This window comes from Hyperolius riggenbachi, chromosome 1, assembly GCF_040937935.1.
Source record: "Hyperolius riggenbachi isolate aHypRig1 chromosome 1, aHypRig1.pri, whole genome shotgun sequence".
Classification (NCBI taxonomy): domain Eukaryota; kingdom Metazoa; phylum Chordata; class Amphibia; order Anura; family Hyperoliidae; genus Hyperolius; species Hyperolius riggenbachi.
Window position 1 is genome coordinate 530,476,639 of NC_090646.1, and position 22,752 is coordinate 530,499,390.

Here is a 22,752-nt window from a genome sequence, read left to right on the forward strand (position 1 = left end):
GCCCCGCAGTATATATTAGATAGGTGCCTGCAGTATAGATTAGATAGGGTGGTGCCCTGCAGTATAGATTAGATAGGTGCCTGCAGTATAGATTAGACAGGTAGGTGCCCTGCAATACAGATTAGATAGGTAGGTAGGTGCCCTGCAGTACAGATTAGATAGGTAGGTACCCCACAGTATATATTAGATAGGTGCCTGCAGTATTGATTAGGTAGGGTGGTGCCCTGCAGTACAGATTAGATAGGTGCCCTGCAGTATAGATTAGATAGGTGCCAGCCTGCAGTATAGATTAGATAGGTGCCTGCAGTATATATTAGATAGGTGCCTGCAGTATAGATTAGATAGGTGCCAGCCTTCAGTATAGATTAGATAAGTGCCAGCCTGCAGTATAGATTAGATAGGAAGGTGGCTGCAGTATAGATTAGATAGGTTCCTGCAGTATAGGTTAGATGGGTGCCCGCAGTATAGATTATATAGGTGCCTGCAGTATAGATTAGATGGGTGCCCGCAGTATAGATTAGATAGGTGCCAGCCTGCAGTATAGATTAGATAGGTGCCAGCCTGCAGTATATGTTAGATAGGTGCCTGCAGTATATGTTAGATAGGTGCCAGCCTGCAGTATAGATTAGATAGGTGCCAGCCTGCAGTATATGTTAGATAGGTGCCCTGCAGTATAGATTAGATAGGTGCCTGCAGTATAGATTAGATAGGTGCCAGCCTGCAGTATAGGTTAGATAGGTGCCTGCAGTATAGATTAGGTAGGTGCCCCGCAGTATAGATTAGATAGGTACCAGCCTGCAGTATAGGTTAGATAGGTGCCTGCAGTATAGGTTAGATAGGTGCCAGCCTGCAGTATAGATTAGATAGGTGCCAGCCTGCAGTAAAGATTAGATAGGAAGGTGCCTGCAGTATAGATTAGATAGGTGCCAGCCTCCAGTATAGGTTAGATAGGTGCATGCAGTATAGATTAGATAGGTGCCAGCCTGCAGTATAGGTTAGATAGGTAGGTGGCCCGCAGTATAGATTATATAGGTAGATGCTCTGCAGTATAGATTAGATAGGTAAGTGCCCCGCAGTACAGGTTATATAAGGTGGCTGCAGTGCTGGGGAGAGCGGGGATAGTTGTTAAAACTCACGTGTCTTCACCGATGCTCACAACTACCATCTATTTCCTCTCCCAGCATCTGTGTATTGGTAACAGTGCCCCCTGTGGTGACATGCGGTCACATCATCATAGGGGGCGCTGTTACCAATACACAGTTGCTGGGAGAGGAAATAGATGGTAGTTGTGAGCATCGGTGAAGACACGTGAGTTTTAACAACTATCCCCGCTCTTCCCAGCACTGCAGAGGGTGCGGGGCCTGGGGCGATTGCCCCACTTGCCACCCCCAAAGGCCGGCTCTGACACCACTGTTTGGGAGGGAGGAGCAAAATCTCTCAAAGGGGACATGGAGAGCATGGCGGTTTTCTATGGTCCTGAGTACAGCCTAATTACTAGTTCACCACTGAAGTATTTTTTTTTTGTCTATATAGCTCTCCTGCATCAGTGATCTCTTCCACAAGCCACTTCATTAAGAAGAAAAGCAGCATGTTGTCAGAGATGAGGGAGATGTTCTTTGAGGTTGCTGATGAAGCAGATATATACCTGCATGACAAGGTGGAGGCCATGGAACGGTAACTGCACATGCCAATATATTAACACCATAAACTAGAGGCAGGAATAGCTTCCTGGAGGCAGGAATATCTTTTCCAAAATAAGTGTAGTTACATTTAATAAATTTAGTACACATATAGAGCTCGATTCACAAAAGGGTGCTAACTCAGTTAGCACGCCTAAAAGCTTTGGACGTGCTAACTAGGGTGCTAAGCAGTTAGCAGGCCCAAAGCTTTTATTGATCGCGCGCAAAGTTTAGCGCTGCCTTGATGCGCGCAAAACGTTGCACCAGGTGCGACTAAAACGTCGCAGCAGGTGCCCCTAAAACAGGCGACATTTCTGGCGCACCCGGTGTGTCGTTTCGCGCGCAGCGCTTAAGCTTTGCGAGTTTTAATGGGCTTTAGGCGTGCTAAAGGGCTTTTAGGCGTGCTAACTAAGTTAGTACCCTTTTGTAAATCAAGCTCATAGGCTATCATTCATAAAGCATTTCCGCATGCGGAAATGCTTAATACCGCTGACTTTACCGAACACTCAGCAAAATCCCCATTCATAAAGGCTCTTTCCGCATGAAAAGCTGACATTCCCGTGCAGAGCGATACATTTCCGCCTTGTGCGGAGTTTTTCTAGATGAACATAGAAAAAGTAACAAACACATCCATTCATAAAGATTAGAGCAAGCGGTATGCGGAAGGAAAATACCGCTTGCTCGACAGTAGCGATAGGCGGGCGGATTACGTGTAAATGAATGGGACGGACCTCCCAAGCAGCATCAGACAGAGGAGCGCACGGAGGGAATCGGGCAGCTTTTATGTTTCCACATGTCTTCCGCCACGCTACCGCCAGCTTCCTCCAGAAAACCTCCGCACTTGTATCGCAACAGGCAAGTTTTTTATGAATGCCCATCCTGAAGTCTTAAGTACCGCTTGCGGAGAAGAACGGTGTTTTCTCGCACTACCGACTGCACCTTTATGAATGATAGCCATAGTGTGTTATTCACCTCCATAGTCACCTCCATATAATTGCTGACTGTTACCGTTGCAGACCAGGGGACTATCACGGTGCCCAATTACCCAGGGGACCAAGGGCTTGCTGGCTGTATATTGATATATGCAGATAGCCATACAATATGAAATCCGCACAGACCCGCCTTTAACTTTATTACTACTTAACACAACAAAACAATCTAGATCTTGTTTTTTTTCACCACTGATTAGGCTTTCTTTGGGTGGTACATTTTGCTAAGAATTATTTTATTCTAAATGCATTTTAACTGGAAAAATAAGAAAATATGTAAAAATTCATAATTTCTCAGTTTTCGGCCATTATAGTTTTAAAATAATACATACTACCATAATTAACCACTTCCCAACTGAGGGGTTTTACCCCTTGACCACCAGAGCAATTTTCACCTTTCAGCACTCCTTCCATTCATTCGTCTATAACTTTATCATTACTTATCACAATGAAATTAACTAAATCTTGTTTTTTTCGCCACCAATTAGGCTTTCTTTAGGTGGGACATTATGCCAAGAATTATTTTATTCTAAATGTGTTTTAATGGGAAAATAGGAAAAAATGTGGGAAAATTGTTTATTATTTTTCAGTTTTCGGCCTTTATAGTTTTCAAATAATGCATGCTACTGTAATTAAAACCCATGAAATGTATTTGCCCATTTGTCCCGATTATAAAACTGTTTAAATTATGTCCCTATCACAATGTTTGGCGCCAATATTTTAATTGGAAATAAAGGTGCATTTTTTTTCAGTTTTGCGTCCATCCCTAATTACAAGCCCATAGTTTATAAAGTAACAGTGTTATACCCTCTTGACATAAATATTTAAAAAGTTCAGTCCCTAAGGTAACTATTTATGTATTTTTTTAATTGTAATTTTTTTTTTCAATTACAAAAAAATAATAATAATTGGGGAGTGTGGGAGATAAGGAGTTAATTTTTAGTGTAAAACTAATTTTTTTGTATGTAAAAAATGCTTTAGCGTGTAGTTTTACTATTTGGCCACAAGATGGCAACAGAAACTTTTTGTGTAATGCGACCTGCAAGCGTCCTTCCGGACGCTTGCAGGAAGTACTAGGAGGCTGAGAAAGTTTTTTTTTTTTCACAATGATCGCGCTGCTTAGCGGATAAGCAGCGGATCATTGCGGGGCTTAGATCAACAAACGGGAATGAATTTTCCCGTTCATTGATCACCGGACGAGCAGCCAGCGGCGTGTTTACGAGCGGGAGTGTGCCGTAAGAGCGAGCGGGAGTGCGGGCAGCGGTGGGAGCGCGTAAAGTACGGATTTCTCCGTCCCTGGGGGTGAAAGGATGGAAAAAGGGACGGAGAAATTCGTCCGCGTGGGGCTAAAGTGGTTAAAAACCAGCACATTTTATTTGCCCATTTATCCCAGTTATTAAAAAACATTTAAAATATTTCCCCAATATGTATGGCACCAATATTTTATTTGGAAATAAAGGTGCATTCTTTTCAATTTTGCATCCATCACTAATTACAAGCACATACTTTCAAAAATAACATAACATTAATATATCCTCTTGACGTATATATTAAAAAAGTTCAGTCCCTAAGGTAACTATTTATGTATTTTTTTAGTTGTCATTTTTTTTATAGGCATATACTTTATTTAGATAACTATGGGATGTGGGAGTGCAGGATGTAAGGGGTTAATTTTAAATTGATGTTTGGATATTTTTATTTAAATAAATGAATGTAGGTGTACTTTTACTATTTGGCCACAAGATGTCCTCGCACATTTTTTTCCTGTTAGCTTACTATCTGTACGCCAACAGGAAGTAATGCATGGACATGTTACTTCGGTAGTTACAATGACTGCAAGCATCTCATTGATGCTGTTGATCATTGATACAGGGACTTAGATCAATGAATGAGAACTGCGTTTCCATACATTGATCTCCCCTCTAACGTGCAGCAGCAAGAAAATGCGCGGCACTGAGCGTGGGCATCTGTCGCAATAGACGAATACGTACATCCCTGTGAAGTAACTTAAGTCCTGAGGGACGTAGATATACCATCACGAACCACTTAAGTTGTTAAACCTCTGTGCCCTCTGCTCCTGTCAAAGCTGTAAACACTCTGCAGCCTCCTGCTTTGCTTTGTCAAAGAATGTGGCAAATTTGTATATACAATACATATTTTCTGTACTTTCTCCTGAGTAGGGCATACCTTTGAAATAGGGTTAGTCAATGAGATGCAAATAATTCTAAACTGATGCTAATTTTGTGAAAATTAATGCAACTTGAAATGTACCATATACAGTATGTAATAAACACTGAAAATTCTTACCATTTTCTGAAGGAAGTGTGAAGAGATAGGAAATCGAAAACTCCCATTATTGACTTATTTGTTTAGCAAGAAGTTTTGAATCAGGATGATTCCATTTATCAGCTAACATTTATCAGCTATTTTCCTGGTTGTTTAGCAGATTCTCTACCTTTAATACCTTCTAATTCACAGATCCGGAACAAGTATATAAGTAGGTTGTTCTGACACCACCCAAAAGATTAGAATGACAACCCGGCCATTGGTATTTTTGATAGGGAAAGATGGCAGCTGCCACATTCATGCAGCTATAGGTTTCCTTAAAAAATAGTATAGTATAATTTTTTATGTCTCAAACTTAGTATGTTGCTGCCTTAACCACTTTACCCCCCACGGTACGGATTTCTCCGTCCCTTTTTCCACCCTTATAAAACCAAGGGACAGAGAAGTCCGTACCTCCCGTGCTGCCGCCGCTGTTCGCGCTCCCGCCGCTCGTGCGCGCGCTCCCGCCGCTCCTGCACACCGCTGCCCACTTGCCCGGAGACCAATGAATGGGAAAATCCTTTCCCGTTCGTTGATCTAAGCCCCCGCAATGATCTGCTGCTTCTATGAGAAACAGCGCAATCATTGTGATTTTCCCAGCCTCATACTGCTTCCTGTAAGCGTCCTTCCGGTCGCTTACAGGTCGCATGAACACAAACTCACTGTGGCCATCTTGTGGCCAAATAGTAAAACTACACCCTAAAGCATTTACATATACAAATACATTAGTTTTAACACAATGTAACGATTGCGGAATCGTCTCCGTGGTCAGCGCACCAGACGTGCGCTGACGCGGCGGATTTCCTCCACAAGCGTATAATTGAGGACACCCAGGCTAGGTGCTATGCACCTGCAGAGGGAAAGTCCTGTCGGCAGGTGGAGCTGTGGAGTGCAGAGGAACAGCTCCTCTGCCCTACCACACACGCCAGACAGGAATTGTACGAAGGGAAGAAACGCAATCGCAAGAGAAGCGATTGAGAGTGAGCACAGAGACAGATTGTGTGTGTGTGTGCATAAAATTAGTCACCAACCCGCGACTGTGCACACACCACAGCAGATAAGAAGCAGGAATGCGATCGCGAGAGGTGCGATCGCCAGACGTGACACAAGGTACAGCAAGGCGGAGCGCGAGAGTAGCAAAGGCACAGCAAATAATACAATAAGGAAATACGGAAAACAACAAACGCTAGCTAACCGCGAACACCGCACTCATTCGCAACAGTGCACGCGGTTATGCGCGGTCTCCACGTGATAAGCACAATAGAGACAAGCACGCCTAACTAACCATTAACAGACAAACATGAAACAGAGGACGCAAGCGCTTGCTTAACGGTTACCTCACCGAGCCTCCAGCAAGCGCAGCAGACAAGACAGACACACGAAAACAGGGACAAGCGACAGAAGGATCCCCAGCGCTAGCGAAAAGTAGCTAGCGCGATCCCAGGAGACATAGTAACAGAACAGAAGGATCCCCAGCGCTAGCGAAAAGTGGCTAGCGCGATCCCAGGAGACAGAACAGAAGGATCCCCAGCACTAGCGCTAGGGCGAGTGCGATCCAAACACACGGCAGACAGAACAGATGAGGTAGGCAGAAACAACCGCTGTTCCAACCTACACTCCAGACTCAATCAGAAGGATCCACAGCCGCTAACGCTACGGCTTGTACGATCCAAACACAAGACAGACGGAACAGGCAAAACAGATAATACAACCTGACTGGGCTAGAAGGGGAGCCTAAAGCAACCCCCAGGAATTAACTATACTAGATAGCAATGGCTGACACTCCAGCAGTGTCCATCAGGAACAGACCATGGAAGGGAAATGTCCAGCAAAGCATTCTGGGAGCAGAATGCTTTTATAGTGCCAGTCATCAAAAGAAGGCAGGTAACGGATTTGCATGACTAATGTATGCAAATCCCTCAGCAACACAAGCTGCACAACTGACAGAAGGTCTCCTTTCCAGAGTCCTGCAGCAAGCAAACCTAAACCATGGTCAAAAGGCTGCCTGCCTGCGCAGGCAGCTGAGCGGATTCTCACACACAATAAATTAACTCATTACCTCCCATACTCCCCAATTTATTTTTTTTGTAATTAAAAAAAAAAATACAATAAAAAAAAAAACATAAATAGTTACCTTAGGGACTTACGTTTTTAAATATTTATGTCAAGAAGGTATAACACTGTTACTTTATAAACTACAGGCTTGTAATTAGGGATGCAAAACTGAAAAAAATGCACCTTTATTTCCAAATAAAATATTGGTGCCAAACATTGTGATAGGGACATAATTTAAATGGTTTTATAACCGGGATAAATGGGCAAATACATTTCATGGGTTTTAATTACAGTAGCATGCATTATTTAAAAACTATAATGGCCGAAAACTGAAAAATAATAATTTTTTCCCACATTTGTTCCTATTTTCCCATTAAAACACATTTAGAATAAAATAATTATTGGCATAATGTCCCACCTAAAGAAAGTCTAATTGGTGGCGAAAAAAACAAGATATAGTTCATTTCATTGCGATAAGTAATAATAAAGTTATAGACGAATAAATGGAAGGAGCGCTGAAAGGTGAAAATCGCTTTGGTGTTCAAGGGGTAAAACCCCTCAGTGGTGAAGTGGTTAAAGGATTTACGAGGCCAAAAGCACTAAAAAAGTAAAGTACCTGCATGATGTTTAAATGCACGGAGGACGCCATCCGCGCCCTCCGTGCAGTTCCACCGGGTCCCCTTAGTGAAATCGCCCCCTGTGCCGCTCGCGACCCCACAGGCCACAGCCAGGGCGGGTCAGGCTTTCCTGCCTCTCCTAATATGGCCGCAGGAGCTGGCCGCGGCTGCGCAGTCCGCATTGCCGCGAGTGCGGCTGCGTAGCTCTAGGGCCAACCCCCCGAACCATGCACTGTAGCGTGGATCGGGGGGGGGAGCCCCAAGAGCTGCGCAGCCCCACTCGCGGCAATGCGGACTGCGCAGCCGCGGCAAGCTCCGGCGGCCATATTAGGAGTGGCAGGATAGCCCGACCCGGCCTGTGGGGTCGCGAGTTGCTCGGGAGGCATTTTAACTAAGGGGACCCGGCGGAACTGCACGGAGGGCGCGGATGGCGTCCTCCGTGCATTTAAACATCATGCAGGTACTTATTTCTTCTATCCTATAAGTTCCTATACCTGTTCTAATGCAGTCTGTCTTACTGCAGCCTTTCCTATTTGCACAGTGGCTGTATTATCTCTGTTATATAATCTAATCTTCTTTCCTCTGAGGGCTTTGTCGGGCTCAGGCACTCAGGCAGGAATGTGCTGCTCTGCTTGTGATAGGATAGAAGCTATACACACCCTCTCCATGCCCCCTGCAGGCTCTGTGTGAGTCACAGTCTGAGCTCCTCTCAGCCTATCACAAGCTGGTTAGCAGCCATGTCTTTTGTTTGTAAACACTGCCTAAAACTGGCAATTACAAGCCAGGATTGCACCAAGGAGTGGCAGAAACAGCACAGAGGGCCCCAGGAGAACATAATGAATAGAATGGTATGCTTTTTATTGTAAGAATTTTAGAGTACAGATTCTCTTTAACTCTGTATTGTCTATGATAGCATTACCTAAACCCGACCTTTACTGTACATAACATTTTATCCTTTGTGTAAAGTTGTACATTTAAAGACACAGGCATCTTTACTGTTGGCAAGGTGAATCACTTTGGAATGGTTTTTTTTTCCTCCGAGAAGTGAGCAGGAGCATCACATGATCTCCAGAGTTCTGTGGAGGAGACGGCTTCTTGGTTACACTTCAATGGGAGGGTGGGGTAACATACCAACATACAGCCATATATAGATATAAGAAGTGCTTCTGATGGAGAAACAAGGATAATTCATGTAAAAATGGGTATTCTGAATAAGTACTGCTACATGTCATTAAAGTTCTGCTTTAATTTCAGGAGGCGGCAAGAATACAATACTCAGAAGTATCGGTCTTTGGATAGCATTAGCAATTTCCGCCAAGATCTGGAGAAAATGAGAAATGCTTATCGCCATGTTAAAGAAGAGAAAGACTACACAGACACTAAGAACTGGTGAGTACTAACAGCATGGCTATAGTCCGCCTTGATATTGTAAGTTCTGCAGACAAATGAGTGAGGCATACCTTGATACAAATACTAATGTTCACCTAAATAGGATTTCTTATCACAAGTCTCTGTAGGTGTACCACATCCATGTTATTACTACATTTCTTCATCTGTCACTGCAGGTATGTAATTCTGCTGTCTAGGATTCCTGAAGCAATGAAGAATAATCAGAAAATCAAAAATATCTTAGAGAAGCTTGAAAGGTTAGAAGAGAAACAGTTTATTCGAATACGTCCTCACTCCTTCCTAAAGGTGCTAAATGGACTCCGCAATTGGGAACTATGCTCTCCTGACGTCAGCGTGGCTATTGAGGTGAGAAATGTTTCACTTGCCGTGGTGGCGTAGTGGTTAGCACTCTCGTCTTGCAGCGCTGGGTCCCAGATTTGAATCCCAGGCAGGACACCTTCTGCACAGAGTTTGTATGTTCTCCCAGTGTCTCCCTGTGTCAGCCTTAGTTTTCTCCGGGCATTCCAGTTTCTTCCCACATCTCAAAAACATACAGATAAGTTAATTGGCTTCCTCCTAAATTGTCCCTAGACTACAGTTAAGTGACAAGACAATATACTCCGTACAGCGATGCAGAAAATGCCTGTGCTGTAAAAATATATTGTAATTATAATAAATTACACTAAAGATAAATGCCAGCATTGGGTGCACATGGAGTGCACAGGGGGGCGGCTATAAATGTGGAGGATGGTAATTGGGGATCAACACAGGGACTGCCACCGATACAAAGAGCACACTATGTAGAACGCTACAGTATAATTGGAAAAAAGGAAAACAAAGCACCCAAAATATATAAAATAATTAAAAAACGTTTGAAAGAGGCAAGTGGCTTACCTCAATAATGTTGACAGTTGATGACGTGGCCAAAAACAATTTAAAAACGCCCCTTTAAAAATGCCCCTATAGAATATCCCTTCCTAGTGCCCTCTTTAAAGTCTTCCCCTTTATGTATTTCCACCCATTAGATTGTGCCCTCCCATTTTTAATTACTTCTAGCAGTGCCCAACCCTACAGAGATAAGCAACAGAAGTAATGCTGGTTAAACATATTATAACCTCTCCACATTCTAGTGTTTGCAGCCGCTGATTACAGTGCTGCAGTCTCCAGCCTCCTTGCCCATTTTTCTGCAAATATGTCTACCGAGTACCAGACTGATGACATTATAACAACAACATCAGGTCAAGACTGAGTAACCGGATAGCTCATTGTGACCCAGAACTACTAGGAGAGTATAGGGGGCTAAAAAAGGCCTCTAATTAAAAAAACAATGCTTAATATACATGGCTGCAAAAAAGCTGGTGAGGACGGAGTCTGGAGAATGCAGCAATGACACTCAACTGCTGCTCACACACTAGAATATGGAGAGATGGGCTGCTATTTATCATGCACCTAAATTTCTGTTTTTTATGCCCAATAACCAATGTTTGTATTAGCAGTGCCCAAATTGTCAATTAGCCGCATGAGCCCAAATTTCCTGCTTCCTCCCACAGCATGATGGGTAAACATATTTTCATCTCTCCATCCTTATTTTATATTGAGAGTGTTAGTATTCACATTAACCCATAGAGGCCATGAAGGGTGGAGATCTTAAAAGCATGAAATGAGTGGTTATATTCAGAGTAAGGACAAAAGCTCAAAAGAGATCCTGGCCCCTATTTAAGTAACTATTTCTCACAAGTTTTCTCCTAGCAGATCATTTTTCATCTTCTCTCACCGAGCAATTTTCACCTCCCATTCATTCGCCAATAACTTTATCACTAATTAGAACAATGAATTGATCTATATCTTGTTTTTTCCACCACTAATTAGGCTTTCTTTGAGTGGTACATTTTGCTAAGAATTATTTTTTTCTAAATGAATTTTTAACTGGAGTATTAAGAAAAAAATGGAAGAAAATCCTTATTAGAGCTTGAAAATAATACATGCTACCATAATTAACCACTTAAGCCCAACTGGACGAGATTTCTCGTCCAGTTGGGCTGCGCGCACTCCCGCGGGTCGCGCGCGCGCCCGTGGGCCCCCCCGTGCGCGCCCCCGCTGCTGGCCGCTAGCCCACCGATCAGTGAAAGGGATTATAAATCCCTTTCGCTGATCGGACCCCCCCCGGAGAAAAGCCGACAGCGTCTCTTCAGACGCTGCGGCTTTTCTGAGCTCTGGTCTCCTTTCTTCTGCCTGGGAGCGAGATCGATCGCTTCCAGGACTTTTTGATTCTGGCCATCTTGTGGCCAAATAGCAAATTACACCTACAAAAAAAAAGTTTTAAGAATTAACCTATAAATATATTAAAAAAAACGCTGTTTACCTCCCACACCAAAAAATACCCACATACAAGTTTAAATTAAAAAAAAAAAAAAATTACAATAATAAAAAAAAAAAAAAACATAAATAGTTACCTAAGGGTCTGAACTTTTTGAATATTCATGTCAAAGGAGTATATCAATATGATTTAATAAATTATGGGCTTCTAAACAGTGATGGACGCAAAACGGAAAAAATGCACCTTTATTTCCAAATAAAATATTGTCGCCATACATTGTGATAGGGACATAATTTTAACGGTGAAATACCCGGGGCATATGGGCAAATACAATACGTGAGTTTTAATTATGGAGGCATGTATTATTTTAAAACTATAATGGCTGAAAACTGAGAAATAATGAATTTTTTCCATTTTTTTCTTATTCTTCCTGTTAAAATGCATTTACAGTAAAGTGGCTCTTAGCAAAATATACCACCCACAGAAAGCCTAATTGGTGGCGGAAAAAACAAGATATAGATCAATTAATTGTGATGAGTAGTGATAAAGTTATTGGCAAATGAATGGGGGGTGAAAGTTGCTCGGATGTAAAAAAATTTCAACCCTTCGGGCTTAAGTGGTTAAAACCTATGTATTTTATTTGCCCGTTTGTTCCGGTTATTACACCATTTAAATTATGTCCCTATCACAATGTCTGGAACCAATATTTTATTTGGAAATAAAGGTGAATTTTTTAGTTTTGCGTCCATCACTATTTACAAGCTTATAATTTAAAAAATATTAGTAATACACCTTCACATGCATATGAAAAAAGTTCAGACCCTTAGCTAACTATTTATGTTTTTGTTTTTTTTATTGTAATTTTTTTTTTCAGTAAAAATTTTATTTGGGTAATTTTTGGTGTGGGAGGTAACAGTTAATTTGAAATGTAATAATATGTGTTTATTTAATAAAAAATGTATGTGGATGTAGTTTTACTATTTGGCCACAAGATGGCCACAGTCCACCAAAACATTTTTTTAGTCCTGGAAGCGAACGCTCTTGCTTCCAGGAAGTATAGGGAAGACGGGAAACGTTTTTTTTCTCAGAAAGAGTGCGGCGTCTTATAAGAAGCCGTCGGTCTTGCTGCCAAGGACTTAGATCAATGAATGGGAACAATGTTTCCATTAATTGATCTCCGGGCTAACGGGGGCGGCATGGGAGCGCGCAGCAGCGCTACAGCAGCCGCCTGGATGTGGCAATCGGCTAAAATGGTTAAATAGCTTTTCAGCACTCTACGATTGAAAAAGTACCAATAAGTAGGTGAAAAAGTCTTGTCAAAATTAGTCTGATTATTTTCTTGCTTGCTGGTGGCTAAAGGGCATTTTAATGATAAGATGTGAAGATATCACCTAGGAGAAAACGTAGGAGAAAAATAAACTGAATAAAGGCCATGTAGTCATGATAAGCTTTGAGAACAGAGGCATAGCTATAGGAGGTGCATCCCCCTGCAGTCACCCAGAATCATGCATGCCCCAACTTCTTATGCTCCTTACCTCCATTACAGGGGTTCCCACTTAAAACCAGGTGTGATTACACTTGTCATGGTTAGGGAGAGTAGTGGTGGTTGCAATCTCATGGAAAGGGGGGATATGGCCAGACTTGTTATGGCAAATGCCCCCCTTCCCCTCGGCTGTAAGATCAACCATAGGGCAGAGGGGGGAACCATCAATGTTGTGCCATGTGTCCATGGTTTATAGTCACACTACTGCTTATTAGTTGTATGAAAGAGATTTGTTTATTCAGAGCTCTTTTACTTTTGATATACATTTCTAATTTCCTATTTCTTGCTCTTGGAACTGGCACTTGGTAATGATAAGAGATGAACGTGAGGTAACTGCACAGTGCCTACAGTCATTTGTGAGAAAAGCACCTAAAGCCCATAGATAGCTGCACCACATAAGTGATATTCTGCAGCAGTATTATGTCACATGCTGGTGTTCACGCTGAGAATCCTATTGTGAAAAAAATGATTGTTTAAGCTCACATAGCAATCTGTTTATTTACAGTTTAATTATAAACTGCTGATTGCTTTTTGGCACCATGGAGCAGCTATAAAAGTGTGATTCATATCTCAGTTTTAAACCCAGATCTTCTTCCCTCAGCCAGCTTTGCAAAGTCACTCAAGCATCTATAAACAGGTACATTTTTAAGCTTGTTGATGTATTGGCAAATAGAGCCACAAGATAAACTATGAATTGTGTGGAAGTTTTAAACCCTGTCTCCCACACACTGCCAGGTTTCGGGCCTGTTGTTCTGAGCAATACATCATCCTAATAAACAATATGTTAACTACTTTAAACACCCTGACAAGAAAGTACTATATAAAGTGAACTGCTCCATTAATTTGATAAAATTCTTCACCACTTAACAATATATTCAGTGCTGGAATAGCCCATAAAGCGGGGGTAAAACACGACTACTTTAAGAAGCTGTCCTGAATTGTTTAGGAACGCTGTACCATTCTGAAGCAGTGATGTCCATCTTACTAGACAAGCAGGATAGCAAGCTATAAAAACATACATTCTACAGCTACAGTCTGCAAAGATTGCTCAGGAATCTATGTACTAGTACTATTACCTTAACCTTGTCTTGAGGAAATGTTCTTCATTCTGCAGGTTTCCAAAAGAGTAATGATACCGAGTTAGCTTTTCCCTGACCTTGGGGTATACATGGACTCCCAAATGGACAATGCTCTATAGCCAGAGAGGACAAGCAAGGGATCTCTCTCTCTGTGACCGATATGCAAATAACTTTTTCTCCTAGGTGATATTTTTAAACTTGTCAATAAAATGCCCTTTTTGTCATTAATAAGGCACCAGAAAGCACGAAAATACTGAAAATATTTTTGATACTACTTTTATGTTTTGTCAGTTTTTCAGTTGAAAAGTGTTGGGAAGTTGTTTTAAAGTTGTTTTAAATAGAAAGAAAAAAATATCTCCTAGGAAAAAGCTTGTAAGAAAAAGTTAACTGTATATGGGGCTGTGGCCCTTATCCAATCAACTTTTCTCCTGAAATTTCTCATAGGAAATAATTTTTCATTTTATAACTTTTCATCACTTGGCAATTGAAAAAGTACTACAGTAGGTAAATAGTAACAATCTTTTTTTGTAATGTATTGCTTGGTGGGACTTTATTTTATTTATTGTATTGGTACGGTTTGAAAATATCTCACTAAAAAAACTCAGGAGAAAAGTTAATAGGATATGGGCCTGTAATTCTTAGAATACTCACATATAAAAAAAATCATGTAGGTAATGTGCTGTATGTGGTGACACAACAAGAGAAATCCAAATCTGGCATGTTTTTATATTAGAATATAATAAAAATGACAGGGCTTACTAGTATTATAAAAATTATTATTTAGCAGCCATCAGTAAAAGTCACTAACCCTTTTAAACCACCACTAAATATAACATTTCCAAAAAGACCTGGATGCACTTGATATCTATAAACATTTCTCATTATAAATGATGGAAGAAAGGTGTGCCAGTTGAAATGTGTGAAGAGAATTCTTATGTTTTTACTGTGTGCATAGTTTATTTATTTGTATTACTAGCCGACCCACGGCGTAGCATACACCGCATAAGGGGGTAGAGGGCAGGAAGGGGGTATTGGGCACAGCGGCGGGGAGGGGTGTCGGACCCCCCTCACCTGGGTCCCCCATGTGCGCTCCCCCTCCAGCTTAAGTTCAGCAGGACCCATCTCCCTCACCTGGGTCCCCCATATGCGCTCCCCCTCCAGCTTAAGCTCAGCAGGACCCCCCTCACCTGGGTCCCCATGTGCATTCTCCCTGCAGCTTAAGCTCAGCAGATCCCCCCTCCCTCACCTGGGTCCCCCATGTGCGCTCCCCCTCCAGCTTAAGTTCAGCAGGACCCATCTCCCTCACCTGGGTCCCCCATATGCGCTCCCCTCCAGCTAAAGCTCAGCAGGACCCCCCTCACCTGGGTCCCCATGTGCATTCTCCCTGCAGCTTAAGCTCAGCAGGACCCCCCTCCCTCACCTGGGTCCCCCATGTGCGCTCCCCCTCCAGCTTAAGCTCAGCAGGACCCCCCTCCCCCTCCTGCTTAAGCTCAGCAGCAGCAGCCACTATTAGTAAGGGCGGGGATGACTCACCTCTTCCACGTTCCAGCGTGCGTTCCACTGTCGTCACTTCCTGCAATGCTACCCACTGTATTGGAGTAATTTGCCTTCTTAAAACAGAAGGAACTCTGCAATAATTCAGCTACAAGTGAACATTTGCGGTTACCCACAGTGCACTGCTACTAAATATGCAAATTATCCCTTTTCACCCTTGGTAAGCCAAGCAAGCATCCAGAATTGCTGATGTATAACAAGCATATAGCTTTAAATTTTACACAGTCATATCAAACCCACATGTAGACAGCCTGTTTCAGACTTTTGGTCCTCATCAGTACTTGGCAGGGATTGATATGGCAGAATGAGATAGGGCTTGGACCAGTACAACAGAGTAACCAAGCAGCTCAGGGTGACCCAAACCTCTCGGAATGTATAGGGGGATAAAAGGGACCAAAAAGACCTCCTACTAAAAAAAGCAAAGCTTGGTGTAATTTGCCTTCTTAAAACAGAAACAAATCTGCAATAATTCAGCTATAAGTGAACATTTGTGGTTACCCACAATGCACTGCTACTGAATATGCAAACTATCCCTCTTCGCCCTTGGTTTGATATGGCACTACTTCTTCTTGCTTGGACCAGCCCCTTCTTCTTGCTTGGACCGGCCCTGGGGGCAGGGCGCTACTTCTTCTTCCTGCTTGGACCAGCCCTTTCTTCTTGCTTGGACCAGCCCCTTCTTCTTGCTTGGACCGACCCTGGGGGCAGGGCGCTACTTCTTCTTCTTGCTTGGACCAGCCCCTTCTTCTTGCTTGGACCGACCCTGGGGGCAGGGCGCTACTTCTTCTTCTTGCTTGGACCAGCCCCTTCTTCTTGCTTGGACCGACCCTGGGGGCAGGGCGCTACTTCTTCTTCTTGCTTGAAGGTTGAGGCACTTACTCTATTATATAAATAGATTGTTCAAGGTTTTTCAAAATGATTGATCATATGGATCTACTTAAAATTTAGATTTAGGTTTTTTAGTGATACTTGATTAACCACTTCACCACTGAGGGGTTTTACCCCCTGACCACCAGAGCAATTTTTACCTTTCAGCGCTCCTTCCATTCATTCGTCTATAATTTTATTATTACTTAACCCAATGAAATGAACTATATCTTGTTTTTTTCGCCACCAATTAGGCTTTCTTTAGGTGGGACATTATGCCAAGAATTATTTTATTCTAAATGTGTTTTAATGGGGAAATAGGAAAAAATGTGGGAAAAAATTATTATTTTTCAGTTTTCGGCCATTATAGTTTTTAAATAAAGCATGCTACTGTAATTAAAACCCATGAAATGTATTAACCCATTTGTCCCGGTTATAAAACCATTTAAATTATGTCCCTATCACAATGTTTGGCGACAATATTTTATTTGTAAATAAAGGTGCATTTTTTTCAGTTTTGCATCCATCCCTAATTACAAGCCCGCAGTTTATAAAGTAACAGTGTTATACCCTCTTGACATAAATATTTAAAAAGTTCAGTCCCTAAGGTAACTATGTTTTTTTTTATTGTATTTTTTTTTTTTAATTACAAAAAAAAAATAAAAATTGGGGGAGTGTGGGAGGTAATGAGTTAATTTATTGTGTAAATGTAATGTTTGTATATGTAAAATGCTTTTAGGGTGTAGTTTACTATTTGGCCACAAGATGGCCACAGAGTGTTTGTTTACATGCGACCTGTAAGCATCCGGAAGGACGCTTACAGGAAGCAGTAGGAGGCTGGGAGACTCACAATGATCTCGCTGTTTCTGAAAGAAGCAGCAGATCATTGCGGGGGCTTAGATCAACGAACGGGAATGGATTTTCCCGTTCATTGATCTCCGGGCGAGCGGGCGGCGGCGTGCACGAGCGGCGGGTGCGCGTGCACGAGCGGCGGGAGCGCGGACAGCGGCGGTAGCGCGAAAGGTACGGATTTCTCCGTCCCTGTTTTTTTAGGAGGGAAAAAAGGGGCGGAGAAATCCGTACGCGTGGGGGTAAAGTGGTTAATGTTTTTTATTAAGCGTAGAATTTCTTCAGAAGTAAAGGGTGAAAAATATTTATTGAACGTATGAGTATATCACATTTTCAATCCCATTTGTAAATAATAATTAAAAAAAGCATTAAAACATTGTAAATTTTTTTGGTATTTTTCAAAACCAGCTGATGTTTTTCTCAAATTTATTGTACATCTAAACTGTAACGATTGGTGTCAGCAATAACAGATTTTCTGATTATTGGTGATCTGCAGTATCACCAATAATACAGATGCTATACCTGATTATGTGGTGATCTGCAGAATCACCAATAATACTAGTATAGCTAGACACAGGGCTACCAAGTGTAAGGATAGGTGTTTGGTGCAACAGTAATACACGTGGAACTGATCACCCGAGGAGCGGGTGATTCAGACTGTACTGCAGCTAAGAGTCACCTGAGGAGCAGGTGATTAAGACTGTACTGCAGTTACTGATCACCTGAGGAGCAGGCGATTAAGACTGTACTGCAACTACTGATCACCTGAGGAGCAGGTGATTAAGACTGTACTGCAACTACTGATCACCTGAGGAGCAGGTGATTAAGACTGTACTGCAACTACTGATCACCTGAGGAGCAGGTGATTAAGACTGTACTGCAGCTACTGATCACCTGAGGAGCAGGTGATTAAGACTGTATAGAGAATCCCTCACCAGAGACTAGCTCCCCAGTGAGGGCAGAAGAGTCAGGCAAGCAGATTCGGCAACAGACGGTCAGATGCAGTACAGAGACAGAAGGCTAAATCAGAGTGATAGACAGGCTGAGGTCAGCAACAGAATCAGATAGGCAAAAGTACAGAATCAGAAGGCAGAAGAGTAATCAGGACTAGCAGAAGGTCATAACAAATAATACAATGCAATTAGTACTTTAAGCTATCAACAAGTCTGACTAAGTGTGGATCCCCAGCTCCTGCCGGTTCGGGCACACTTTAGGATCTGACTAAGGTCTGAGTGCTAACACGTAGCATTTGCAACAGCAGACACCGAGGACAGGCAGGTCCTATATATAGTAAGAGCGCTCCACAGCGCCGCCCCAGTCACTCAGCCAATCAGAAGTACTGTTGGAGTCAGCTGACCGGGCGATCAGCTGACTCCCCTTCTATTCGCATAAAGGTCCTGTCGTCTGGCTAGCCTTCAGTCTTTGTGCAACTGAAAGGCCAGGCAAAACCCCAACATGTAACCACGCAGCGGAGGCCGCCGGCTGAGACGCGGAGATGGCCGCCATGCCGCTGACTGTTGCGGCGGCATCTCCGCTCTCCATTACATAAACGCCGCTAATTATAAACTCTTTCAGGCAGGGAAAAAGAAAAGGAGCACAGCATAAGTGTCTGTATGCTTGCCACTGTATATACACATGTCTACCTCAAGTACACTTTAAGTTTTCATCTGAATGCTCTTTTTATCTGCAAAGTATAGTCAATGTTTATTTTAAGTATAGTCAATGTATAGTTTAATGTTTATAGCCAATTATTATTCACATTTATATCAAAATTAATACACATCTTAGTTTTTGGGAAAATGTAAAAATGTAGTTAGCCCACTATTATATAGATACAGAATATTAAGCAGGCACGACATTTTATTATCATTGTTTTCATATGTGTTTTTTTGTAGTTTGTGAGGGAACACCTGGTGCAGATGCCACTGAAGGATTATGGGAATTGGCTACAGACAAGACTGTCTGCTTCCTCAACATCCCACAGAGCCCAGAGTGCCCCTCCACAGAGATAAACAATGCAAGGCTACATCATGAATTCACTGTGGTCAAACATTACAATATAACTTTGTTGTCTTTGCCTTAAAAAAAAGGCAATACTGAAAAAAAAATGTCAGTGACTTTTCTCTTATTCACTTTCTGTGGCATATCTGTTATAGTCATACTTCCTCATGTTCTTGGCAGCTCTTCAATCTCAACCAGCGTTTGGCCTGCATCATGTGATTTGAACCAAAGGATTCACTCACATTACACTCTCTGTTTCCAGCAGACTCATTGCATCATGTGATGCAAAGTAACCAATGACACGGAGAGAGAGAGAGACCCAAGCTAATCCCACCCTGAAGTGGCCAGCTACTATCCAGTGAGGTCTGCTACCATTAGCACCTTTGTGGATAAGCTCAAGATTGTACAATATGAATTTTGTGCATATTGGGAAATATCTGCAATTGTTGCCTCCTTAAAGGGAACCTTAACTGAACGGGGGGTAAAGAGTTTTACTTACCTGGGGCTATTACCAGCCCCCTGCAGCAGTCCTGTGCCCTCGGCGCCGCTCTGGAATCCTCTGGTCCCCCGCTGTCACTTAGTTTCGTTTTTGACGACTCACCAGTCGCCGGCCGCCATGCGTATTATTGGACGCATTCACCAATGCAATTAGCGCTATTGCGGACCATCTACGCGTGCGGAATACGGCAACGCGTATTTTTGTACGCGTTGCGGTCCGCAATAGCGCTAATTGCATTGGTGAATGCGTCCAATAATACGCATGGCGGCTGGCGACTGGTGAGTCGTCAAAAACGAAACTAAGTGACAGCGGGGGACCAGAGGATTCCAGAGCGGCGCCGAGGGCACAGGACTGCTGCAGGGGGCTGGTAATAGCCCCAGGTAAGTAAAACTCTTTACCCCCCATTCAGTTAAGGTTCCCTTTAAATCTGGCGATTTTCTATTTTTCTTTCAAGACATCCAGACCTGGGGTAGAATCTTATGCTGAAATGTATGCAGAGTGGTGCTCCATCCTACACAGGAGCTAGTTGGGCTTCAGCACCATGGATAAGTAATTTGGATCAGAAGTGTTTGTGAGAGAGAACTGCTAATGCAGCCGCAGTGGGGGGCCGCCTTATTCAGCCATGACTATCCACAGTTCCTTTACAAGGACATTCAACCCTGGTTATAAATTGCCATGAATATTGATTGATGCTGAACACATCTTTTTGTAATTTATTGCTACTGAAAACAATCGTTCCTTTTGTAATTGTAGAGACCAAAGTATTCAAGAAACTGACAGTAAAGCAAATATTGTGTATCTTTGCAACCATGCCAGCAATATTCTGCTTGGAGTAAGGATTGCCCATAGACTCACACTTTATGAGTAATATGGTGAGCATTGTGGGAGCCCTTGCTACTCATATTCAATAAATTCATAAATCTGTTGAGTATCAGCAAATGTTTATAGTTTTGGTTAGAAACCCTGTGGAATGGCAGTTTTTATATGAACGTAAATACAATAAGAACAATCTGAAATATTGTTTGTCAATAAATTTTGTATGATTAACATTTTTCTCAATAAAAGTCCAAGTTTAACTTGCAATAAATAGTTCATACTGTCCTTCATGTCTACATGCTTAATTAGAACTATAGAAAAGACTTTTGTGTGTGCTTATATATAAGCACATAATAATACAGACAATGGTGTACATCAATATAAAAAATACATCATTGGTTTAAAAAAATGGTAATTACAGTGACAAAAGTAACATGATTAATTAAATGTATAACAAAATTGAAGGCTCAAAAGCCTGAGAGAGCCCTGCCCTTGTGAGCTTACGATCTAAAGGAATAGGGGGGACAATATTCATACCTAGAGGCAGTGTGTTTTTAGGTTACCTAGTAAGGAATAGAACTTGGCCACAGATCAAAGGGAATCTGGCCTAAGGTGGAGTGTATGATTGTCAAAAAAGTGAGTTTTGAGGGAGCGTTTAACGGTATCAAAGGTAACGGATGTGTTGTGGAAGAGGATTCTAGGGGAGGGGTGAAGCATGTGAAAAATCTTTTTATATGTTACGGCCAGAACCCGAAGTTTGGCCACTTCACATTGTGGCTGGCCACTTCGGGTTCTGGACGGTCAATGTGCGAAGTGGCCGCGGCGCTGCGGCCAATGTCCAAAATGAGTCGAATCCTGGCGGCTTCGATCGATTCCCCCGGTGCTGGCTCCGCCCCCTGCCTCCCTGCTATTGGCTTCTGAGAACCCAAAGTGGCCAGCCATTAAGCGAAGTGGCCAAACTTCAATCAATGCAAGGAGGTAATTCTAGAGGAGGACAAAAAAAGCTTATGTGCACATCTGAGATTGTGGTTGGGTTGGCATCTGGAAACTAGCGAGGAGATGTACAGGGGAGAGAGATTGTGGAGAGCTTTGCAGTTTAGGGTTAAGAGTGTAAAATGGATCCTCTCGTTAATTGGTAGCCAGTGAAGAGCTTGACAGAGAGGAGCAGCAGAGGAATAGCAAGAAGAGAAATGAATGAGACGGGCACTCTGTAGCTCTATGAGAGGTCCTCCATCTTCTCTGTTCCTGTGTCGTAGAAATGGAAGTTGAAATGCCCATGGTGTTCTTGTGTGTCCCTGGTTGGGAGATGTAATCACATGAATAAACTACATCTCTTGGTGTGTGAAGTAGTGGCCTGCAGCGGGTCGGGTACCCGTGGGCTACCCGAAATGCGGGTCGGGTGCAGGTACCAAAATTGATTCGAGGTGCGGGTCGGGTCGCGGGTGCAGGTCGGGTCGCGGGTAGTCAAAACAAGCATAAGATAAACTGACGAGCTGAGGACTCCCCTCCCCCCATACTAGTGCATACAACTGCGAACATGCCAGTGTGAGATTGAAGATGTGTTTTTCATAGATGACAAGAAATCACTGGGGCATTATCTGCGATAGGAAAGCTCTGTCTGTTAGTGACTGCGGATATTTGATAGGACATGAACTAGAGAATGTTCTGGCATGTTCTCTAAGGCTGGAGGGAGGAGGCAAAGAAGCACATGGCAGATAGAGAAGCACATGCCTCATGTGACAAGATCTGCTGACACAGCGTAGCTGCATCCACAGCCATCTAGCACACATAGAGGTATGTGTTTGCTGCATATGACAAGAATAATCGAATACAGGATTTTATTATCAGACCTGTACAAGACAACGGGGCAGATTTATCAACAAAAGTGCATGCAAAATGGAAGGAAATCTATTGCAAAAGTGAAACAAATGATGTGTGGGCTGCTTCTTTTGGCTGTGATAAATCTGCTCCAATTAACTTTGATTCTGATTGGTAAGTCCTGAGTAGGTGCGCATATACAGTATATTTGTTCTCCCTGCTTAAAAGCCTTGTTGTACTCTTATGCAATCCTGATTTGCTTAATGAATTACCGTTTTATTTTGCTGTTGAGCTACTGTAATGAAGAAAAGATCATTTAGGGTGTACATACACATCCAATTTGGATTGGCCAATTATC

At 42.5% G+C, this 22,752-nt stretch overlaps 1 protein-coding gene across 2 annotated transcripts in view; it reads left to right on the forward strand.

Moving 5' to 3' along the window:
• The window catches only part of CCDC60 (coiled-coil domain containing 60), a 236,956-nt gene extending 217,224 nt beyond the window's left edge, over positions 1 to 19,732 (forward strand). For both annotated transcript variants that reach the window (XM_068246317.1, XM_068246328.1), the window contains 4 exons: positions 1,534 to 1,674; positions 8,920 to 9,054; positions 9,231 to 9,420; positions 19,156 to 19,732. In XM_068246317.1, the coding sequence (XP_068102418.1) occupies positions 1,534 to 1,674; positions 8,920 to 9,054; positions 9,231 to 9,420; positions 19,156 to 19,272 (583 nt within the window). In that variant the 3' untranslated portion in view covers positions 19,273 to 19,732. The remainder of the gene's footprint in view (positions 1 to 1,533; positions 1,675 to 8,919; positions 9,055 to 9,230; positions 9,421 to 19,155) is intronic.
• The last annotated feature ends 3,020 nt before the right edge of the window (positions 19,733 to 22,752 follow it).